The sequence below is a fragment of the Acipenser ruthenus genome, chromosome 15, assembly GCF_902713425.1.
Source record: "Acipenser ruthenus chromosome 15, fAciRut3.2 maternal haplotype, whole genome shotgun sequence".
NCBI classification, from domain to species: Eukaryota; Metazoa; Chordata; class Actinopteri; order Acipenseriformes; family Acipenseridae; genus Acipenser; species Acipenser ruthenus.
This window is the reverse complement of record NC_081203.1, coordinates 2,185,689-2,206,559: the sequence shown is the minus strand read 5'-3', so window position 1 is coordinate 2,206,559 and position 20,871 is coordinate 2,185,689. Positions and strand designations below refer to the sequence as shown.

At 46.9% G+C, this 20,871-nt stretch overlaps 2 protein-coding genes across 2 annotated transcripts; one reads left to right on the top strand and one right to left on the bottom strand.

Moving 5' to 3' along the window:
* Window positions 1–206: 206 nt before the first annotated feature.
* On the bottom strand, window positions 207–3,825 carry LOC117396859 (DNA polymerase epsilon subunit 3). Its single transcript, XM_033995110.3, has 5 exons — window positions 3,560–3,825; window positions 2,701–2,779; window positions 2,232–2,317; window positions 1,638–1,756; window positions 207–1,140 (listed from the first exon to the last, which is right to left on the bottom strand). Exons 2-5 carry the CDS (start codon window positions 2,764–2,766, stop codon window positions 959–961), a joined length of 453 nt encoding a protein of 150 aa, XP_033851001.3. The 5' UTR covers window positions 2,767–2,779; window positions 3,560–3,825; the 3' UTR covers window positions 207–958.
* Window positions 3,826–3,921: 96 nt separating this feature from the next.
* LOC117422494 (histone-lysine N-methyltransferase SETD1B-like) lies at window positions 3,922–10,597 on the top strand. Its single transcript, XM_058986774.1, has 12 exons — window positions 3,922–4,052; window positions 4,913–5,131; window positions 5,324–5,477; window positions 5,618–5,717; window positions 6,176–6,279; window positions 6,402–6,513; window positions 6,914–7,207; window positions 7,733–7,844; window positions 8,213–8,335; window positions 8,799–8,962; window positions 9,212–9,308; window positions 9,900–10,597. Exons 2-12 carry the CDS (start codon window positions 4,924–4,926, stop codon window positions 10,319–10,321), a joined length of 1,890 nt encoding a protein of 629 aa, XP_058842757.1. The 5' UTR covers window positions 3,922–4,052; window positions 4,913–4,923; the 3' UTR covers window positions 10,322–10,597.
* The last annotated feature ends 10,274 nt before the right edge of the window (window positions 10,598–20,871 follow it).

The window sequence follows — 20,871 nt, the reverse complement described above, 5'->3', positions numbered from 1 at the left end:
CTGGTTCCTCAATTGCGTATTTCAATAACAAAATTCAAAAGCATAAGAAAGATGGCTAACAAAAAAAACTTGCAGCTCGTGTTTTGTTAATGAACTGGTTTCAGCTCTTTAGTTCATTGTTCTCCAGCAATGAGCCACACCTGATACACAGTACTGCCCTCCACACGGGTAGTGCCATCGTGGAAAGAAATCAAAGTGCAACTTCATTATACAAAAAAGTTTATTACAAAATATTTTGCACAGTATGATCACTGTTAGCACATGGATAAGTGCAGAACAACCCTTGTATTTGTCAGTCCAAACTAAATTACACCTATTACATTTATATGAAAAAAAGAAACTGATTACAAGTTTGTGTTTTGGAGTGCTGCAGCACCCCAGTTGCACCATTTATCTCCCCTCACTCAAGTTTAAAGAGAGTTCTGTAAATGTTAATAAACCTGGTATTGATGTAACGTGCAGTCCAGCAGGTCTGCATTGACAGCTTGGTATTTCCTGGCACAGGTCAGTATTACAGAGACCTTGCCCTTTCTCCTTCTCACAAACCAGAACGCTCCTGTTCCAGCGTGGTTAATGGAAGTAATCTAATGAGAGCTCATTTTGGAGGGGGAGGATTAAAATCTGCAATTACAACACAGTGCTCCCTCATTATTAGGGCAGGTTGACAGCAATGCCACATTCACTGTCTGTGTAATTCACACTCATTAGACTGGTGGTTTCAGTGCATGTTGATCATGCTTAATTAAGGTAGTGTGGATGGGATAGTAATTCGCTGCCCTTGACACTGCAGTTTATTTTAAGTCAAATTAGCACTACAGAGGGAGTTCTGTATCTGACCAGCAGGGGTCACCAAGTATTGGGATGAAAGGTCAACAAAAACAACATCAAAGGATCTTATTTCTGCAACACGACTCGGCCTTATCCAATATATACAGGTGTCCCCCCCACAGACTCTCCCTCAATCCTCCGCCTCCTCTTCCTCTCCCTCCTTCGTTTCCTCCTCCTCCTCCATCCTCTCCTCCTCCTCCTCGTTCTCTTCTTCACGGCTCTTGTCGTTCTCCTCCGAGTCAGTTTTCTTGTCTTTCTCTTTGCGCTTCTGCTCCGACGCCTCCTTCTTGCCCTTCTGACCCTTTTTGTACGCTGAAAAAAAAAAAAAAAAAAAAATTACTAAATTTAAATCTTAGGTCATAAGTGGAGTGAACCGTATCTTTTTTTATTTTTTTTTTATTTATATTTTCAGACACCGAACAAAAAAACAAAACGAATTCTGACAAAAACTATTTAAACAACGTCCCTTCCCTCTGTGAGTTTCAGACAATGCCTTCATCAGTGGACATGAGGATTTGGTTCCTATCGATGTCATATGAAGTAAGTACCATTCCCGTGGGGTCATACTGCTCCACAGTCAACATCATTAATAGATCCTATGGCAATCTCTCCCAGGATCACTTTTGAGATGGCTATTGAACAGCTGTGGACTGCTGGTATCGCTTAATTATAGCACAAGATTATATTGTTTTGAGAAGACACAGAGGCTAACTCTGAGCTCCACAGCTGGTAGTAAACCCTGGACTGGCTCAGCCTGCTGTGCAGTAGGAATCTTATTGCTGCCCCTGTCTCGCACACAGTGATCTCACCCTCGAGCGAGTCTTTCAGTAGCGGGACGAACCGCTGGAACTCCATCTCCTCCATGGCTGACAGCACGTCCCCTGCATTCAGAGTCTTCCTCTTCCCCTTCATCGCAAAGTTATTGGCGCTGGAATCAAATGGAAACGCGCCGGGGGTTACAAACACACACACACCCAAGAGAGATGCAAACAAAGCCGGGACACGGTCAGCCAGGCCGTGCTATCAAGCAACTGCTTGATCCCCCTTGGACAGGATCAGCCTGTCATTAAAAAAGTATCCAGGGCTTCCTTTATTACAATGTTCCATCAACCCTGAGGAAGCGAGGTGTCGGGTTTCCTGCCTGTCTTGCTTATGTCATTAACGTTGATTCTAATGAATCTACAAAAGGTTTTTTTTTTTTTGGTTTGTTTTTTTAAATTTTGGCAACCAATCCCCAAGATATAGCCTTCAAATTGGTTTGCCTACAGACGTCAGTTGCAAAAGCAGGTCACCTTGACTTTCCCCAAGGTGTAGCCAAAGCATGACATGGATATTTGCACGGCCACATTTAATCCCCTGGCGTTGGTTACCCCCCCAGAAAAAAAAAGATGCGCTGCCCTTACCAGGATGTGGCATAGAGTACAAACACGCTCGCTGCTCGTGAGATGGCACTGCGGGCTTCTTTAGAGACATTCACTCCATCAGGGAGCTGGGAGGGAGAGAAGACACAAAAATAGTCACACTGCAACACCACCGCTAACCCATTCACAGAACCCAGCAAAGAATCCAAGGATGGAAATTAGCACAGCAGTTGCAATGGGAGTCTGATTTAACTCGCAGTAGACCAGGAATGGATCAAACTGCTATGCAACAGGAGTCTTATTTCCATCCCTGTGGAATCCTATAGATTTCATTCCAGTGGCACTACTGAATCGAGATGGGTTAATGCACCTGTAGAAAACGTTTATTCTTATAATCCTCAGGTCTAATCTCACAGCACTGCAATCTGCTCACACTGCTATGCAGTGGGAGTCTTGTTTCCAGCCTCCCTCCGCATGTAAACCTGTCTGATCAAACCCTGAGGACACTCACAGCCTCCTTGATGATGCGGGTGATGACCGCATTCGGAAGATTCAAGTCCTCTGGTCTCTCTGCCATCTTTGACCGGGATCTGTGGAGAAACGCAGGAGGTGTGTGTGTGTGTCCAAGTCATCATAAGAGTCTGGTAGAATGTGCAATGAAAATAAAACACCATCTGGGGGAGCAATGGGTATTATCTGATGATCCGTTACCCCACCCTACCCTTTCCCACTCCCTCTCTCCTCCAGCACCATCACTGGGGATGAGGGAGGATTCGGAAGCAACGTCTCTCTCTACAGTGAAGTGCTCCTTCACTTTTGTGGCACTTGACCTTTGTGCGATTACAGGCCGTGGTGCCCCTCATAATTATTATTTATTTCTTAGCAGACATCCAGGGTGTCTGCTAAGAAATACAATTGTTACAAGATATCACATTATTTTTACAATTCCCCATTTATACAGTTGGGTTTTTACTGGAGCAATCTAGGTAAAGTACCTTGCTCAAGGGTACAGCAGCAGTGCCCCCCACCTGGGATTGAACCCACAACCCTCCGGTCAAGAGTCCAGAGCCCTCACCACTACTCCACACTGCTGCCCTGTAAGATGTATTCTACATTATAAGGGGCACCACACCGCGGACCATACACCCTGGCACAGTTTAAAATCTTCCACGTGAAATCTTAACTGAGGGCTACGCAGTGTATACTGTACCAGTCCAAAATAAATCATACAGAAAAACAATGACGTCACCACAACATTCTAGTCAGTACCAGAACCGCCTCTTCTTTTTAAGCCACAAGCGCGTCCGCCTCTGTGTTTTTTTACCTTTATGTTGTATTTTTTTTAGCCGTTTTGTTTTAACCACCCCTACCTCTGTTTCCGATTCGTTTCTAGCCTGTGTGTCTTTCCTCCGGTCCGGTTCTCGTCCTAATAATAATATGGACTCCGGTTCGACTCCTCGGTTCTGTTTTCAACCGCCCGCGTCAAACACCGCACGCTCTAACCTTTCACCCCTTCACCTCCAACCTCCCCGCCAAACTCAGGTTCCTATCTTAATTATTTCATGTGGCCGTTTAACTTTATTTCCGATATGTTCGTAAAAGTCAAGGAAAAAAAAATATCTTTTTTTGTTGTTGTTTTTTTTTCGAATGTTACATTATTTTCCTTGACGCGGCTGACGGGGGAACGTTTCCCAGTTTGCATTGCGGCTGTCGCAACACGGAATAGTCAAAGCGTCCTGTTGCCTGGCAACTGCGAGCCGGTCGCCTCAGAGAGGATCTGTACTCCTGATCCGCGCTAAAGTAGAAATAACTATTTATGTGATTATTTCTTTATTTGTTTGCACGCGTAAACCCTTCTACTGGGTGGGTATTATAATCTGTATGCCATTATTATTATTATTATTATTATTATTATTATTATTATTATTATTATTATTATTATTATTATTATTATTATTCGTTTAATAATGCAATTTTCCATTTGTATTTTATTCAGATATTGCTATTGTTTATAGTTCTAGAAGGTGTGTTTATTTGTCCATTACAATCCACAGTGTGGCTGGACCGCGTGTGCTCGTTCTCTAGAGATGAGGGCTGTCCACTGAAAACCTTATATAAAAGTCCCCTGCGGTAAACAGTACACCCATGGACACGGATGTAAAATCATTGGAACTGTGGTAAAACCCGTGTTAAAGCACGGAAAAGCACAGTGAATTTAGTTTATGTATGGGGAGATTTAGCGTGATTAAATGTAAAATGACAAATATACACCGATGCCCTTTTATAAGGGAAACGATAGCTCTTGTCTCATATATGCTCCATTCTGTCTCGTTTGAGGTGAAGGCTGGTTTGTTTTTGGTGGAAGCAGATTCGAATGCCCAAACGTGTATAGTATACGTGTGGAGTAGCGGTTAGGGCTCTGGACTCTTGACCGGAGGGGCGTGGGTTCAATCCCAGGTGGGGGGACACTGCTGCTGTACCCTTGAGCAAGGTACTTTACCTAGATTGCTCCAGTAAAAACCCAACTGGGTAATTGTATGTAAAAATAATGTGATATCTTGTAACAATTGTAAGTTGCCCTAGATAAGGGTGTCTGCTAAGAAATAAATAATAATTTTATATATATATATTGTGTGCGGTCACAGTACATACATGATAATTGATGATAAGCACACACATACGCTTCAGTCGGGTTAAACGCATTTGTTTTTTTTGTGATTAAGAAATCATCGACATGGCTCAAGTTTTAGCCAAAAAGGCTGGACATCTGTGCCCCGGACAGCGCGCGCTCCACAGCCCGCAGGCCAGCGCGGTCCTGGACGAGACGTGCTGTTGTCGGATCATGTGCCAGCACCCCCTCTGCTGGGAGGCGCACCTGCGCTGTGCCAGGGGGGTCCCGCGATACACCGCGGCGAGGGCTGAACCCCCAGAGCCCCAGGAAGGTAAACTTAATCCATGAGACCGAATCAGATTGTTCGGCTCTGTCCGTTTCTGTTCGGTCTACAAGCAGGCTTGTCAAAGAAGCCGAGGACAATTCATCCTTATGATCTGTAAAATGTAGGGGTGAGATTTGGGAAACCATCTTACTAAGTTATTAAGTTATTGACGTGATCGTTTGGCTCTGTGTTATACAGACGGATTGCCGACCCTAAAGATCCAGAACATTCCCGGCTGGAGTGATGATGACCCGGATGGCACAGTTCTGGGACCCTTTCCCAGAACCTTCAATAGCTCAGAACCGTCTCACCTTACAGCCGCCCATACGAAGGAGCGCAGTGTGATTGAGAGGTGAGCCGTGGGTTTCGATAGCTCAGTGGTTAGAGAGCTGGGATGTGGTGTGGGGGGGCGGTTAGGGAACTGAGTTGCATCCCAGTCCTTTTGGTCAGCGTTGTGAACGCTCACACTTGTCTTTGTGGTTCTCTCTGCAGCAGCGAGGTCCTGCATTTCCCAGGGAGGAACTCTCCCAGAGCTCCTCGGACCCTGCTGATGAGCGAGAGGGGCTTCAGTCCAGACCCTTTCTACGAGAAGGTCAGGATCAGAAAGAACTCTGTTGAGACTCACGCGCACACAGAGGAAAGTCTAGTGTTTTTGTGTTTTTCTGGTCTGACAGAAGTCCCTTGTTAATGGTGTTGACACACATGCCGCTGCAACATCAATAGGGTGACGGCGGCCGCATGATCTTCAGGGTACCTGACACGATTCCTCAGTTTGCGTATTTCATTATTCAAGAAGAATCAGACCGTTTGCACGAGCGTGTGTGTGTGTGCAACACATTTCTGCTTTCCGGTTATTATGCATATCTAATCTTTTGGTCAAACTGTAAGAAAGTCAAGCCACTCAGACGCTGAGGAAAAGCCCAAACGTTTGTCTGCTTGACTTTCTTTTAGTTTCACCTTACAGTTCTGCTTGAGCGTTCTGCATGACGGATCTAATCTTGAAATAAAGATTGGTGTTCCTGTGTTGTTGTTGTTTTTTTTGTTTTCCAGCTCAGGCAATCCGAGTCATCTCCAAGGGACTCCAATCGGACAGATTCCATTGTGATCTGGGTCCCCAACCCACAACGCAGCTCACAGAGAATCAAGCAGCCCGGGTAATGCTGTACAGTTCAGTGCAATTCTTTACTTTCTTTCATGTTGCTGAGATCAGCCAACTAGTACCAAAAGGAAGTCCGGCATACTGCAATATTCCGCTCTGCACTGTGTTTTCTTGCAGGCAAACTAACAGCAAGCCTGCCCTTCTCCTCAGTGGAAAATCTGAGAGACTCTGTATCAGTGAGCTGATCTACAGCCTCCCACCCTCCCAGACAGACAAGGCTCACAAAATGGTGAGTTTACAAACGTGGTGCATTTATAACAAACAGTGATCCTCCTCGTCTCAAGCCCTAGCACCAAATAGAGCATTCAATGGACGTTTATTACACAGGGTGGGGAAAGAAAGTGTTTGCACCGTTGGAAAAACCATGCAGTGTTTGAGTAACAAACCTCCTGGCCTTTGGATAGGTGATAGTGTTCCGATTGAATGGGCTAAGAGGTTCACGTCTTTACAGAGCACTATATAGACCACCAAGAGCTGAATGTGCTATTCAACGCATCTCCGAACGGGCAGTGCTCGATTGGAGCATCTCATGCATTGAATTGACTAAGTTGTATGGTCTCTTGTGAGCCACAACTTTTGCAGCCTCCCTGTAAATTGTCATTTACGGTGTTTGTTTTGTTTTTTTTTAGAAGAGAAAGAAACCTTTCAAACTGTCCCACTCTGTATCTCTGTCGACTGGGGGCAGGAAGATGGCAAAGCAATCGATCCGGGCAGGCCACACTGAGCGGGACTCGGACGTCGCACAGGCTGAGGCAGTGGAGCCCCAACCCGCTCAGAATAAAGCAGCCTGGCCCAAACAGCAACACGGGGAGCAGCTGCTCCTTCACAACAGGGGCGTGGTGCTGCACAGTGCGAGGGGGAAAAAGCAAAACCTGGAGGGGGGATCCGGATCGGGGGGTTTCCAGTACAGGCTGGACGACAAGGTAGGAACCCGTTTACTGAATAGAGGTCAAATGAGGAGCAATTCCCCTCAGGAAAACTCGGACGAGTTAGCAGATTTATTATAGGGATCGTCATCATCATCAACGTGACAGATCTGGATGGCGGTCAAAGGGAAGCACCAATTACAGGAACTATAGTTCTGTGTGCAGTTTCTTTCCCCCTCAATTTTTGTTTTATTCTGATACAGGTGCAGTTCTTTCAGATTTGGATGCCCATTCCCCACCCTTACAATAAAACAGAGAGCAACCGCACACTTTTATATATCATCCATTAAGTCCATTATGAGCCAGGTTTGATCAAATCACTTAAATGATTCGAAAGACCTGATTTCGTTGGCTTTAGTTTTCCGGAAGATCTTTTGCTTGTGTGTTTAAAATCTGGGGGTCGCATTATTTTACTGTTGCTGATCTGTCACGTGATCTTTTAACATTCTCCCAGGGCACTCCTCCTGGGTCCAGTCTCTCATTTCAGCGTGTGAGTGTATTTCTGGTTCTGTCTTGTTGCAGTCCACGGACTCCCCAGGGAAGGACAAGGTTGACTGGGAGAGCCTAGGGAGGCAGCCCCTCCTCTGGAGGAGGTACCTTATGTCTGCGTCTCGGGGCAAATCCAAAACCGCAGGTACGGCCTCGAAACGCTGAGGTTCAGTATGAGAGGTTTCAGACTACAGCTCTCCCCTCATGGGTACCCAAGAAGTTATCGATGTCCAGTATTGACACGTTTGTTTTGTGACTGGGAGTTAGTGCACAAACTGTTTGACGAAGATATGTGTCATTCAAACATGTTTTATAAAACCCAGATGGGAAGATGGTCCTTTCGCTGTAGTATTTTGTACCTTGAATCAGACGACAAGGTAAGGTAGTCAGATAAGCCCCTTGGTTTCACAATCGGGTAACGTGGAAGAAGGCAGTATTGTAAGTTTAATATATCATTTACTCACAGCTCTACAAACAACAGTCATGCTAATATAGGGGTTTGTTCCTCTCCAGGGCCAAAGTCCAGCAGACAGCTAAGCCAGCCTCTTGACCCCTGGGTGAATTTCGGGATTTATTCGACCTCAAGAGACACAACGGAGAACATCCATCCCGGCCAGCTGCCTATCCTGGAGATCGGTAAGTGCAGCATGGGAGTGTAGACTGAAACGTCCAGGTGTGCTGTGTGCCATTGAGCACACTGTTTAGCACACTGCCGGGTCTCAGCATCACACACACACACGCACACACACGCACACACGCACGGACACACACACTGAGACACACGCACGCATGCACACACACACACAGCCGCAAGGCCTGCTTTCCGAAAATCACGGGTACGCCAACGTCTCCGCAATGATGGAAGAAAAATATGGAATAATGCCACGCCATTGGAAAACAAGGCGTTTTAGTTATTGTAAAATCAAGCAGAATGGTGGGACTACTGCAGCTTACCGTGGTCTTTTTGCACAGTCACTTTGCAGATCTCCCATGCTCATTGTGCAATGCATTTGCTCTGCTTCAGCGCGGTAAGCCGTGTTTTGCTGCAGTAACTAACCTCGCTTCCCTGTGATTCATTCCCTCCTGTCTCCGATCGCAGGTCCCGCTCTCCCTTCCTGCTCAGCCTGGGCGAAAGACTCGCGCCGCTCCAGCTACGATGCGGAGGGGTCCACAGCGCAGTCCACCCACCTCCCTGACTCAGCGACCAGCAGCGGCCTGTCCCCTCACAGCACCACACAGCTCCTGCAGCACGCAATGTGCCCGGTGAGTCTCGCACATTTTAGCAGCTTGCCAAGTTGACAAACAATCTCTCACACAGTAAGCGACACCCTGCACTCAACGCATTCATTTAGACCAGGCTGTAAAACCCGGTCTCATCTTGTGAAGCCTGTAAAGGTGGAGACCGAGAGGTCTTAGTATCTTCTTCTCTTTATCTCTTGCCTCTGCTTGAACTTCTCATTTTTGTACTCATTCCTTTAGAAATGTGTTGGTTTTCTTTCTCTGTTTGTCAAGACTTCGGAGAGTGAACTCAGCCGGGAGTCCTGGGTAATTATTCCTCCTGTGAAATCAATACAGTGGATTCAGAAAACGGCAGAACAGGAGCCAGAGGGTAACTAATCGCACACTGATTTCAATTGGATCATAGTACATTGAACTGAGAACAGCCAGCATGAGCAATACTGCAGACGCAGTGCAGGCACATTGCTGTGAGGGCATAGCCCAGCCTGGAAGATCACGCACAATGCTATTGTTGAGAATATACAGCAGTCACGCTAGTGCTGATCAGCAGAATAACTAAAGTGGAGGTGTCCCAGGTCAGTGTTTTACCATGTTAGGTTTGCACAGCAATGTACATACTATTCACCATGCATTTATAATAGTTTACGTACCTTTATATTAGATACCCTGCTTGCATATGCTCAACCTATGCTTATTACACTGTACTACACTATTGCAGTGTTGTGCCTTTGCTGTGGGACAGTGTACCACAGTAAGGGGTGAGAGCACACATAGGATAATAACAATAAAGTAAAATCGAACAGCAGTGATGGTGTTAAAGCTTGCAAACAAATGCCTTAGGATTTGCTTGTTTAGTTTGTGAGGACTAATGGGGGCCGGGCTGGGTTGCAGGGAACCATTTCTACATGGTTAGTTTAGGAACACGTAGTTTGAACCCTTTACTTCTTCTTCTCCCCCAAAGGCTTTGTGGAGGAAACCCCAGGGAGTGGAGTCCTCACCGGATCACAAACGCCACAGGAAAATGAGACGGGGAGAGAGGCAGAGACTGAGACAGCTGAAAAAGAGACTGAGAAACAGACTGAGACAGAGACAGAGGGAGGGAGAGGGGAGCAGGAGACTGTGGCAACCGAGCTGGAATCGAGCATTGAGGAGGAGACGCCGGCAGCACCCCCCTGCACCCCAAGATCTGAGCAGGACGGGGCAGAGGAGCTACCCCCACAGCCACCCCCCTCCACACAGACCCTGCCCTCCTCCCAACAGACCCTGCCCCCCTCCCCAAAGCCACCCTCCTCCCCACAGACCCCGCCCCCATCCCCACAGACCCCACCCCCTTCCCCACAGACCCCACCCCTCTCCCTACAGACCCCACCTCTCTCCCCATAGACGCCACCCCTCCAACCACAGACCCCCCCCACACTCCCAACAGCCCCCCACCCCTCCAACCACAGACCTCCCCACAGCCCCCACCCCACTCCCAATAGCACCCACCCCCCTCCCCACAGTCCCCTCAGAACACAAACAGTGGCCCTAGTTCCCGGTAGAAAAGCCTGGCCTGACAGGGCAGTGTTCAGTGGATCCACTCTCTTCATTTTCGACATGCGGTTCACGAGACAGGGAATGCCAGGTGATTATGTCGTCTTCATGCTCCCTGACGTCTGTAAAATGGAAAAAAAAAAAAAAGTATCAAGGTTAATTTGTGTGTGTGCGTGTGTGGGAGGGGGGGGGGGGGCGGGTCTTTAACAGTGTCTTCCCCTCTGTGCACACCAGGTGTCACTGCTGAGCTAGGCAATTATGAGTCCTGCATGGGCTGTCCTGGAACGCAGCCAGTAAAACTGGCAGCTTTGCAACACTGCACCAAACCAATGTGTCTCAGCCACCCTGTCCTGTAGGGACCACTGTTCCTGGAGGTCAAAGGGCAGTGCAGTTTCCATGCACATTTAAAAAACATGTTCATTGTCTTTCTCTGTTTGTCAAGCCTTCGGATAGTGAATTTAGCCGGGAGTCCTGAGTAATTATTCCTCCATTGAATTCAATCCAGTTGATTTAGGAAACGGCAGAACAGGAGCCAGAGGGTAACTAATCACACACTGATTTCAACTGGATCATAGTACATAGAACTGAGAACAGCCAGCATGAGCAATACTGCAGACGCAGTGCAGGCACATTGCTGTGAGGGCATAGCCCAGCCTGGAAGATCACGCACAATGCTGAGAATATACACTAGTGCTGATCAGCAGAATAACTAAAGTGGAGGTGTCCCAGGTAAAAGTTTACTGTGTCATTCAGAGAATTTGTATCAGCGAGCCCCGACGCAGGGTTGTTTGTCTTGCTATGATCGAGCTGCAGTGACGGCGCTGCCCAGTGTGTGTCATGCACGCATGGCCAGGGGGGCAGACGTAATTACGAGGTGCTAAGCGCTGTTTGGGTTTCCAGGCGTTCGGTTTCTTCACAAATACAAACCATTATTAACACATCAGCGATGAACGTCAGGACCTCGTCATACAGCTTATGCTGCGTAAGCGCAGGGCTGCCCTTCAGACCCTCCAGAAAAAGGAGGGAGGAGGGTGTGAACAGAACGAGAATCTGTGCTGCCACTTGTTTTCTTTCGCTCTGTGTCTGCTTGGTCTTGCAGTGATGATCTCACTGCAGTCTCGCCGTAGTGTCGGATACACAGGAGAAGATTGCACAATTGGGCCTACATAAGAAAAAAAATAAGAGTGTGCCAATCCACAAGTTCATTTCTGCAAACACACCTTTAAAGGGGAAACAACTTCTATAGAAAATATTTCTTTTTTAGCCGTCACTTGTACCCGTTTTTAGACCCTTGCCTTTTGAAAAATTACAAGGAAGTACGCAATCAGATTCCAAAGATTCAATTTTCTTTGTAAACTAACTTTGGTAACAGAAATCATATGACTAGACTTTTTTTGTCGTTTTTTTTTTCCCCACAAAAATGTGTTTTTATTTCACAGCACCAACATCATCAGATACAAATCTTTATTTAATTAAGGCTGATGTGTCTTTGAAATAAGTTATTGGCTCCATTCCCTGTACACAGAAGTTCTGCATAGCCTGCGTATTAAAACGTTGCATTGCAATTGAGTTCTTGGAAATTGCCTGCGTCCAATTCCCAAAAGAATGAATCAGTTACACTGCTAAATCTCACACAGGGAGTCGGATGTAGCCGCTTGCGAGCGCGTTTCAAGCAATTGCATTGCTGAAGAAAAAAACAAATACACTTTGATCTGCAGTTCAGTTTGCAGATGCACTGTGTAGGAAAGTACAAAATGTTCACAACAGTGCTGCTTGAAAGACCCGGCGATCAATGCCGTCGAGCAGTCCTTTGATTAAGGCTTTAGGTATTTGAACTGTGTGCTGCGGATGTAAACAGCGTCAGCCCCAGCTTGAAGTTTCACAAACTGGTTCCATGGTGCCGATGAAAGCTCATTTATTTAAGCTCCTTCACATAAAGGCTCATATCAGGAGGAAACAGTTTTCTGAGTCAAGGTTTTTATACTAGTGAGAGAGACAGATGTCTTGAGATCATTAACTTATAACATGATGTAAGTGCTGTGGACTTCCGTGAACTTGAGTTTTAAAAAGTTATATTCCAAATTCGAGTTTCACGTCCACAGAATTAGCGACTCATCTGGAAGGATTTGGAATCCCAGTGATAAGAGATTCCACTTGTCATGTAATTAAGAGATGGCTTTAGGGCTGCTTGAGTTCATAAAGAAATTAGCCGACTCCTGACTGGATAAACGCCAGAGAAATTGTCCAGGTTTGTTGATAGTGGCCAGGGAGGTGGTTACACGCAACCAGCCCTACAGTTGTAGCAATTATACGACAAGAGTTTTCATCACACCTTCAAGGATTAAATGTTGTTGACTCAGGATATGATTCGCGTCAGTGTCGGCGCCAGTCGGCATCGGAAACCATGACTCTTCAGTAAAACGCTGGTGCTTTTGAGTTTTAAATACAGAAAAGAAATTGCATGTCAACACAACACAGCCTGGTTTTTTTCAGGGTTTGATTTAGTATTTAAAAGAAAGACAGCAAGTCCAAAACTTGAGTACGGTCTCCCGGAATCCCTGTATAATCAGAGAAGCGCACACGCTGTGAAGGAGGTTTGGTGGGACTTTCACTAAAGAAAGGGTTAACATGCCTGGTGGCATTCGTTCTTCAGCTGACTGATTGTTTCATCTGCTCAATTACCTGATTAATTGGGACCCACCTGAGTCCCCAGGTGCAGCTGCAGAGACCTGCCATCAGGTAGAAGGAATGCCTGCGGGGGTTGGGGAGAGCAGGAGAAGGGAACACTGGGGTCTGTGTTCTGGGGCTAGATGCCACTGAGATAGAATAGCAAACAGCTGTAACTGAACTGAAACTGCTTTAGAGGAGGAGGGGGAGGAGGAGGGTAGATGCCTGTCTATCCTTCTGTTTGAGACGAGAGGCTGATAACACTGGAGACTCTTGTCAACCCGTACAGTCAGGTATACCATTGTGGCTCCCCTAGTAAAAGCACAGCCTCGTGGAGTGCAGGGGGAGTCGTGTGGTTCGAATCCCGTTCGCACCCAGCTGATGCCCATCTTGGCTGGGGACCCACATGCTGCACTGGCCTTTGAGCTCCTACCACATGGTTAAGGAAGAAAAAACTGTAAGTTAAATACCTTATTTCTCACATAAACAAGGATAATATTTGCTGGAATTTTGTACCAAACCCTTAAGAGTGACTGGTTGATCTCTGTGTGATTTTTCTAACGCTGTTGTTAGGGTCTGGGAGTCCTGTGTCCTTCAGAACTCCTCTGTGTTATGTGAGAGCTCAGTGCTGTGCTGAAGCAGGGTCTGTGGTCAGACAGGCTCACACCACTCCTGCAATGGGCTTGCATTTCAGTTCTCACACCTTAGCTGGGCTCCAAACCTTCCCACACAAAACACAAACATGAGCTGAAAGGAGAAACTTCATTTCACATCACAGCCGTAGCCAGCGTGGTGTCAATACAGCCCCCCCCCCCCCCCCCTTACAGCAGAGGGATTGGATCATTCCAAACTCTCAGTAGATATTTCCAAGGCGCTGGCCAGAGGCTGCTGCTGGGAGGGCTCATGTAGGGAAGTCCTGGGGTGGGGGCTCATAGTCACAGTAATGGCTCGGATGGGGAATTAGTTGTGTCTGATTTTGATTTATTTTTTGCTCTCACTGCTGCGGTTGGAAGTCTTTCCAGAAATGGAATGGAAGTCTGATTTATGCAGCAGCGCAGTAACTGTTGAGCTGGCTTGACATCACTCTCTGGGCTTCTGTCCCAAACCTTTACCCCCCAGGGAGGCACTGCGGGGTAAACACCCCAGCTTCTCACTCTACTCTGGATTCAGATGCAGTTTCGACATCTTAGGGGCAGGGAAAGGGCATTTTAACAAGGAGGATTGTGTCAAAAACTGTACATTATAAATCGCAGATCAGTTGCCACTGCACTTTTGCTCCTGGGCCTAACACAACAAAGAGGAAGTGAGAAACCGACAACATGATCACAGGCAGCCACTGAACCCTCACACACACACAATACAGCACTGCGCTGGATACCAGTGTCTGAAAAGACTTTTCATGTGTTAATGGCTCACAGCATTATTATATTGATTATATTATATAGAAATATTACTCATTGCAGAACAGCGAAGGGGGATATTTTGTTCTGAATTTGGTCCCCTCACATGTTCTTCTGAACCTGGGATGACGTTCAGTCCCATGCAGGTTTGCTCCGTCAGCCAGCGGATACCTCAGCACTGCAAGACATCTTACCGTGCCAGCTAAAGCAAGTGCTTTTTTTAATAGCAGAATTAACAAGCGGTGCTTAGTGTCACTACATTAATAGAGCTGTGTCTTCGACAGTCTGGAAGCTTACCAGCTCACTCTGGCCTGACGTCACCAGCTGTGACTCATGTCAGCTGCGTTTCGGGGCCTCAGACATGGCTAGACTCCGTCCAGATCGTAAACCCAGTCCCCCTCCCAGCGTTTCCACGCCAACGAGTAAAACGAGGCCCTTCACGGGTCGTTATAGCGATGAGCGACCGACGTGGCACAGCCTTTAGCAGCGTTCGACAGAGCTGCGTGTGTTTTGCTGTTCTTGGAGAGCTCGGGTCTCGGTGGGATATGCTTTATGGCTCAGTCTGCAGAGCTCTGTGCTTCCACGCTCCCTGAGCCTCGAACGCCTCTCTGTAAAGTCAATAAAGAACTACCTGCGTCTCTGCCAGGTGTCCTATTAAAACTCAAATCCCTGCCGTGATGACAACACAGGTTTATGCCTCTTCATAGTCTCTTCTTGCATGATAAATAAATGCCTTTGTCAAGTAGTGTTTGCACCTAAATAAGAACTTTTCTTAAAATATACCTGTTTCTTTAGCTCTGAAGGCCTTGAAAGCTCGTAGTTTTACGTGACAGGTAATAAACTGTATGAAACCTTCAACTCTATTATTAAAATATATTGAAATGTTTTATTCAAATATATTATTTTGTCCAAAAATAGAGGTGCCTCCTCCAGTCCAAAATTTTACATAGGCAGCACTTGTATTTTAAAATTTTCAAAGAGTATTTCAATGGTTCCATTTTAGAGGTAATTAGAATTCTTTAAGCCTCAGGCAAAAAAAAAAAAAATACTTGGAATTATTAGTACGGATTCCTGAAATAATCCGTATTCCGGCATTCCTCTCCTCCGTGTGCCGCTCCGTTATCAGCTGCGAATGCTGTCGTTACTCTGGGAACAGCGATACCTTCAGCACACCTGCTACCACCATCCACACAATGGAGCGTTCATTGCCAATGGGCTGCTGGAATTCCCTTGGGCTTTCATCGCTTTCCTAAGCAGAGCGGAGGAATGCGCGTGCCAGGGGTTTAATTAGCACAGTGACAGCTCAGGCCTCTCTGCCTCCCCGCGCTCGCCAGGTGAATGGGCTCCTTTGTTCTCCGCGGGACAGGGGCGCACCTGGGGCCCTCCGAACAATGAGGTGTGAATTGTGGCTTACCTGTGCAGGTGTGGGAGGTATGAGGGGGGGAGCGAGCCCTTTCCAGTTTCCATGGGTCTCGGATCACTGCTTACCTGAACCCCGACACACGTCATTTGGGTGTCTGGTTCCTCGGACCGTATTACCGGACGAATGTACCTTCTTATCCCCTAACTGAGCGATCTCTAATGGCACTGCAGGTGCGGCAGTACAATGGAAAGCCATGATTCACTGGTGGCAAAGGGCAGCTGATATGGCATGCCATTAGCAGAATGAGCCCTTCTAAAAGCTTTGCATAGTAAAAGCATAGTAAAGAATAACAAAGCATAGTGAAAGCCTGGTAAAAACATTATAAAGCCCAGAGATATATACGGTAAAGCATATTAAAAAAAAGCAGGGCAAATTGTAAACTATGGTAAGCACATGAGAAAACTGCAGATGTACTGTGGTACACTTTTACAAGGGGTGGGAACATTGTATTATTTCAATCCAGCTGTGACCTCTGTTTTAGCCACAGTACAGTACATGGTTTTGTAAAGCAATGCCAGTGAAAGGTGGTTCAGAACGGGTGCGTGGGTAACACCCCCATGAGGAATTCGGGTTACCTTGGACCCCAGGGAAAGGGTCATGTGTTTGGTCAAGGCCCGCTGGGTGTGATGTTTGTGTGAGTGGGACGGAGATGCAGCTGATTCCACAGCACATAAAAACTCATGCTCAGGGTCAAAGGTGACGGACTGCATGCCAGCATGGGAAGCATGGGCGCTGTGAACTCATCTCTGGTCTTGCAGGCGTATTCATCCCAAACCTTCATTATTGAAAACATTTCAAAGGTATGAAAAGCTTTTACTAGCACTGAGATAGACACCCGTAAAGGTGGCCAGAAAAGTATGCATCTCCTAGAGTAGGGGAGGAGGATGCACACAGATTTTCTGCCTCATGTGCAAAATGTGCTTTAAAACGTTGTTTTCAGACAATAACAACGCAGGCCCCCTTCCTTCCTGAGTCTCAAACAAACAGAACCGCCCTGCATGCACACACACACTCGCACCAACAATGGGGTCTGTTCAGAAACAGCAATATTGTGGCTAAAACTCCCTCCCCTTTAACCATTTTCTCCTTGCATGCCCATGTAGCATCTGAGATACAGTACTCAAAGCGTGAGGTTGCATTCAGTAAGTTACCCTTCAGTCCTTACACATAGCTCTTCCCAGAAGGAGGGTGTTCCAGCGTACCCCGCCTCATCGCTCTCCTGCTGGCGCGTCGGGCTTCACGTTCCACCAGATTCAGAAGACCTCCACTCCTCAGTCCTGTGAGGAAACCAGCGTTCCTGTTTGTCAAGGTCGTACATCCGAAAACAAAACTTCGTTTTGTTCGTATACTGGTCAGTGCACAATGCACCAGCAATGACGGCAAGAAATCGAAACGAGGTCATGCCATCCAACGACTGTATTGAATTATGTTGTGGTGTCCAGCCAGAACATTTGGTCTGTCCAGACCGGGTTATAAAGGTTTATCATCCACAGCGCACTATGAACCCAAACAATACCCTTCCGTCCTGCTCAGAGGGGGAGGCCGGGGGGGGGGGGGGGGGTTCTGCCTCCCCAGGAATGTCTCACCTCAGCCCAGTGACGCTCTGCCCCAGACAGGAGGGCCTCAGCCAGGCTCCCAGGAGGGGTAAGAGGGGGGTCGGTATGATCCGGAGTCAGGCAACGTCACATGTGAGAGGCTGGGGCGCACACACCCACATCTGTCACATACCATAAAGGTTTTTGATTGTGGAATATTTTTTGGACCCTGCTATATATACATATACACGTTTACTCTATGAAATGCAATGCGTAGATAACATATATATCCTGAATATATGTATTTTCTATTACAGATCTATTCTTATCTGCACAAAATACTGCACAAATACTGCAGTATTCTTCTGTAAGGATTGAATATGGCCATGAAATCCATTGTCACCAAACTCAGGCACTAGTGGCGAGCAGTCCACTCAGTGGCCACCATCAGGATGCTTATACGATGCACACCCAAAAACTACAGTGCTGTGTTTGCTTATCTGTATTTAGCAAGAGTGCTTGAATAAGATGTTGGTAATTGAAAAGACAAGCGGCTGGACTGAAGTGAGATGAATGCAGCAGTTTCCTGGTACTGGGCTCCTGAAATAGCATTGGGGTTGTCCAGTCCCTGGGGAACGGGTGCCCCTTGTCTTTGGGGGTCTGTTTGAGTGGAGTGCCAGAGGTGCAGCCATGGAGCTGGACAAAACGCTGTGCAACCCGGGGGGGCCGGCCATCCCTTTGTTTCTGACTCCCCTGCCTGGGTCTCTGTTTACGAAGCTGTGCTCAGCTCCCACGCAGTGTCAGTAAACTGCTCTCTCTCTCTCTCTCTCTCAGTGATGGGGCTGGGTGTGATGTTGCATCCCCAGACTGCCAAGCCATGCTCCCAGGGACACAGCCAGGGATGGCGTCACACTTTCCCTTGACAGAGACGCAGGGAGAGACACCGTCCAAGTGCGCAGGAGAGACGTCAGCCTGTCACGTCAAACACAGACCCCAAACAAAGCATGCATTGTCATGCTATAGCTATGCTTTACCTCCCCCTGTGCTTTCATGTTATTGTATACAGTACTGCGTGTCTATTTCTGAACATTGCCCTTTTTCTTTTGCTCCCTGCTTTTGAATAATAAAGCCTTCCCAATGCCATCGGTTCCTGTCTATTAGAACCTGTTCGATATTCAGTGAGGAAGCTGGTGGCTGATTGCAACTCTACAAATACGGTAACGACACGCTGAGATGCTGCGTGTCCCGACTGTTTTTTTTTCAAAACCATATAGGAGGTATAAATGCGATGGACAGGATCCCTCCTTCAGCCTGGCAACTGAACACACACCAGGGCAGCTCAAGAGAGAGATATGAGAGAAGAAGGAGACAGCTCTGTGATTCACAGTGAGTGTACTGGGGCACCAGCCACAAGGACTCTGACTCACCCAAGAAAAAACCAAAGGAGACGAGAGACAAGGGTGGAAATAAACAGGGCTAGAGGCAGCAATCCATTTCCCCAATGATCTTCAAGGCCAGGCAATGCTTTGTGATGAGTCTTTGTGCAATAGCAGTGTTATTACATATTTATACTGGCTTCATTTAATTACAGAAATTCCACCAGTATGCAAATGAAAAATACCGTAATCATTTTGCCATGATCAGAGCAAGTTATCATGCTAACGAGAGGCAAGGAAATGTATTTGAAATGAAAAAGCTCCAGCTCCATTCCAGCCATGGCGAATGGTTACGCAGCTAACGAATCTCATCCGAAAACCTTGAATCGTTTAAACGAGGGAAACTTGATGCCTCTCTCCAGGTACCTTTATTAATTGAGAACAGGAATGGAACAAAGGTTAGGGAGGCAGAATGGACAGGGACGGGCGCCTGGTGACCTCAGAGCGGACACCTGCAGGGCTGGCCTTCAGTTCCTGGGTGTGCTGAGGCAGTTGGCTTGGTTGTTGAAACGTTTTCACTAGAAGTCTTTTCAAATGGAGTTTATTCGGAAAGACACTGAGAAAGGCTTCCAGTCAAAATATTTTACTATTATTGCTATCTGCTGTTGGGTGTTTTTTTAAATATGTTTTGTCCCACATTCCTAAGTCAAGGTCTGACTCACGTCAGCCGGTCCTGGAAATGTTTGTCCTGCTGGGTAACAATGGCTGGAAAGGGGCCACCAGTCTCCTCCATCAGTCCCATAGCGTGTTTGTGTGTGTGTGTGAGTGTGTGACAGTGTGTGTGTGTGTCTGTGTGTGTGTGTTTCCCGGGCTCTTCCTAGCTCTTCAGTGAAACACATCCTGTCTTTGTGCGCTGGCCTGGAATCTCAGGAATTTAGAGAAGTGTTCCTAAAACAAGTGCTCTCAAATATCCAGCAGATATTTATTATTTTACCCCTTGTTTTTGCCTCTCATGATGAGTGTGTCTGCGTGTGTCATTCCCCCCCCCCCCCACCCCAAAACCCTGCAGCTGTCAGTCAGCCCCCTCAGCGGCTCTGCACAATAGACTTCCTAACAGCCAGCGCTGCCGTCCTAGATCTGAAGCTAGCGGAACGCCACTCCAACATTGATTCTCTTAACAAGAGTTACTGTACGAATTATTTGTATACTGAACTTCTAGCAACACATACAATAGGCAATGCGTTTATCTAATCCCTACAAGTATTTCCACAGAGTGTCTTTCACTATCTCGTCAGAATGACCACATCTTCAGTTAATCTGACTTGCGTTTCATACCATGTTTCACTTGCAATTCCAGCAGTGGTCAGCACTGGTGCCCGCTGCTCAGTGCTGGTGCTTTGCTGGTTCTCAGCTGGTTCAGGAGACTTGGTGTCGGTGGGGGAGCTGGGTAAGCTGTCTAAAGGCCCCTGCTTGTTGTCTACTCCTCTAAATGAATAACTTTGCTGTAAACACTGTCTGGGATTTTTAGAGACCAGTAAATATCTGTTCCAGCTGACCAGCAGTTTTCAGCAGGCCGTAGCCAGTTTATAAGTACTAAATGAAACGTATTAAATTCAATGGCAAGCGCTTCGACTAGAAGTCTTCAAAGAGCCCAGCCTGCCGTCTTTCCTTGCTGTATTGTTTCAGACGGTGCATCACAGTCTGCACAGCAGTGAGAGTGTTAGTCAGAGCCTCTTGCTGGCTGTTAGCAGTTATCCTCACAAACATGTGCTAGAATACATTTCCTGTGTTTCATAGCTGTTTCAGCCAAGGCCTAACGCAAGGGGCTTCCTGTCCTTGTACAGAAAACACTTTTTATTATGAAGCTAGATGTTGACATTGAGAATGTTTAGTCCTGCAAAAACAAACATGCCTGGTGAGGGAGGAACACACGTTTCCTGGAATGTGTCTGCGGGGGAAGAGTTTCAAGGGACACCACTAACCAATAGGAAGTGGCCTG

What these genes read in the sequence shown, in the direction of transcription:
- LOC117396859 (XM_033995110.3), bottom strand. Translation starts at nt 2,766, where the DNA reads ATGGCAGAGAGACCAGAGGACTTGAATCTTCCGAATGCGGTCATCACC. An exon ending in CCCGCATCATCAAGGAGGCT is followed by an intron (nt 2,318 to 2,700) that starts GTGAGTGTCCTC and finishes TCTCCCTCCCAG; the next exon opens with CTCCCTGATGGAGTGAATGT. An exon ending in GTACTCTATGCCACATCCTG is followed by an intron (nt 1,757 to 2,231) that starts GTAAGGGCAGCG and finishes ATTTGATTCCAG; the next exon opens with CGCCAATAACTTTGCGATGA.
- LOC117422494 (XM_058986774.1), top strand. Translation starts at nt 4,924, where the DNA reads ATGGCTCAAGTTTTAGCCAAAAAGGCTGGACATCTGTGCCCCGGACAG. An exon ending in CAGACCCTTTCTACGAGAAG is followed by an intron (nt 5,718 to 6,175) that starts GTCAGGATCAGA and finishes TTTGTTTTCCAG; the next exon opens with CTCAGGCAATCCGAGTCATC. An exon ending in TGCAGCACGCAATGTGCCCG is followed by an intron (nt 8,963 to 9,211) that starts GTGAGTCTCGCA and finishes CTGTTTGTCAAG; the next exon opens with ACTTCGGAGAGTGAACTCAG.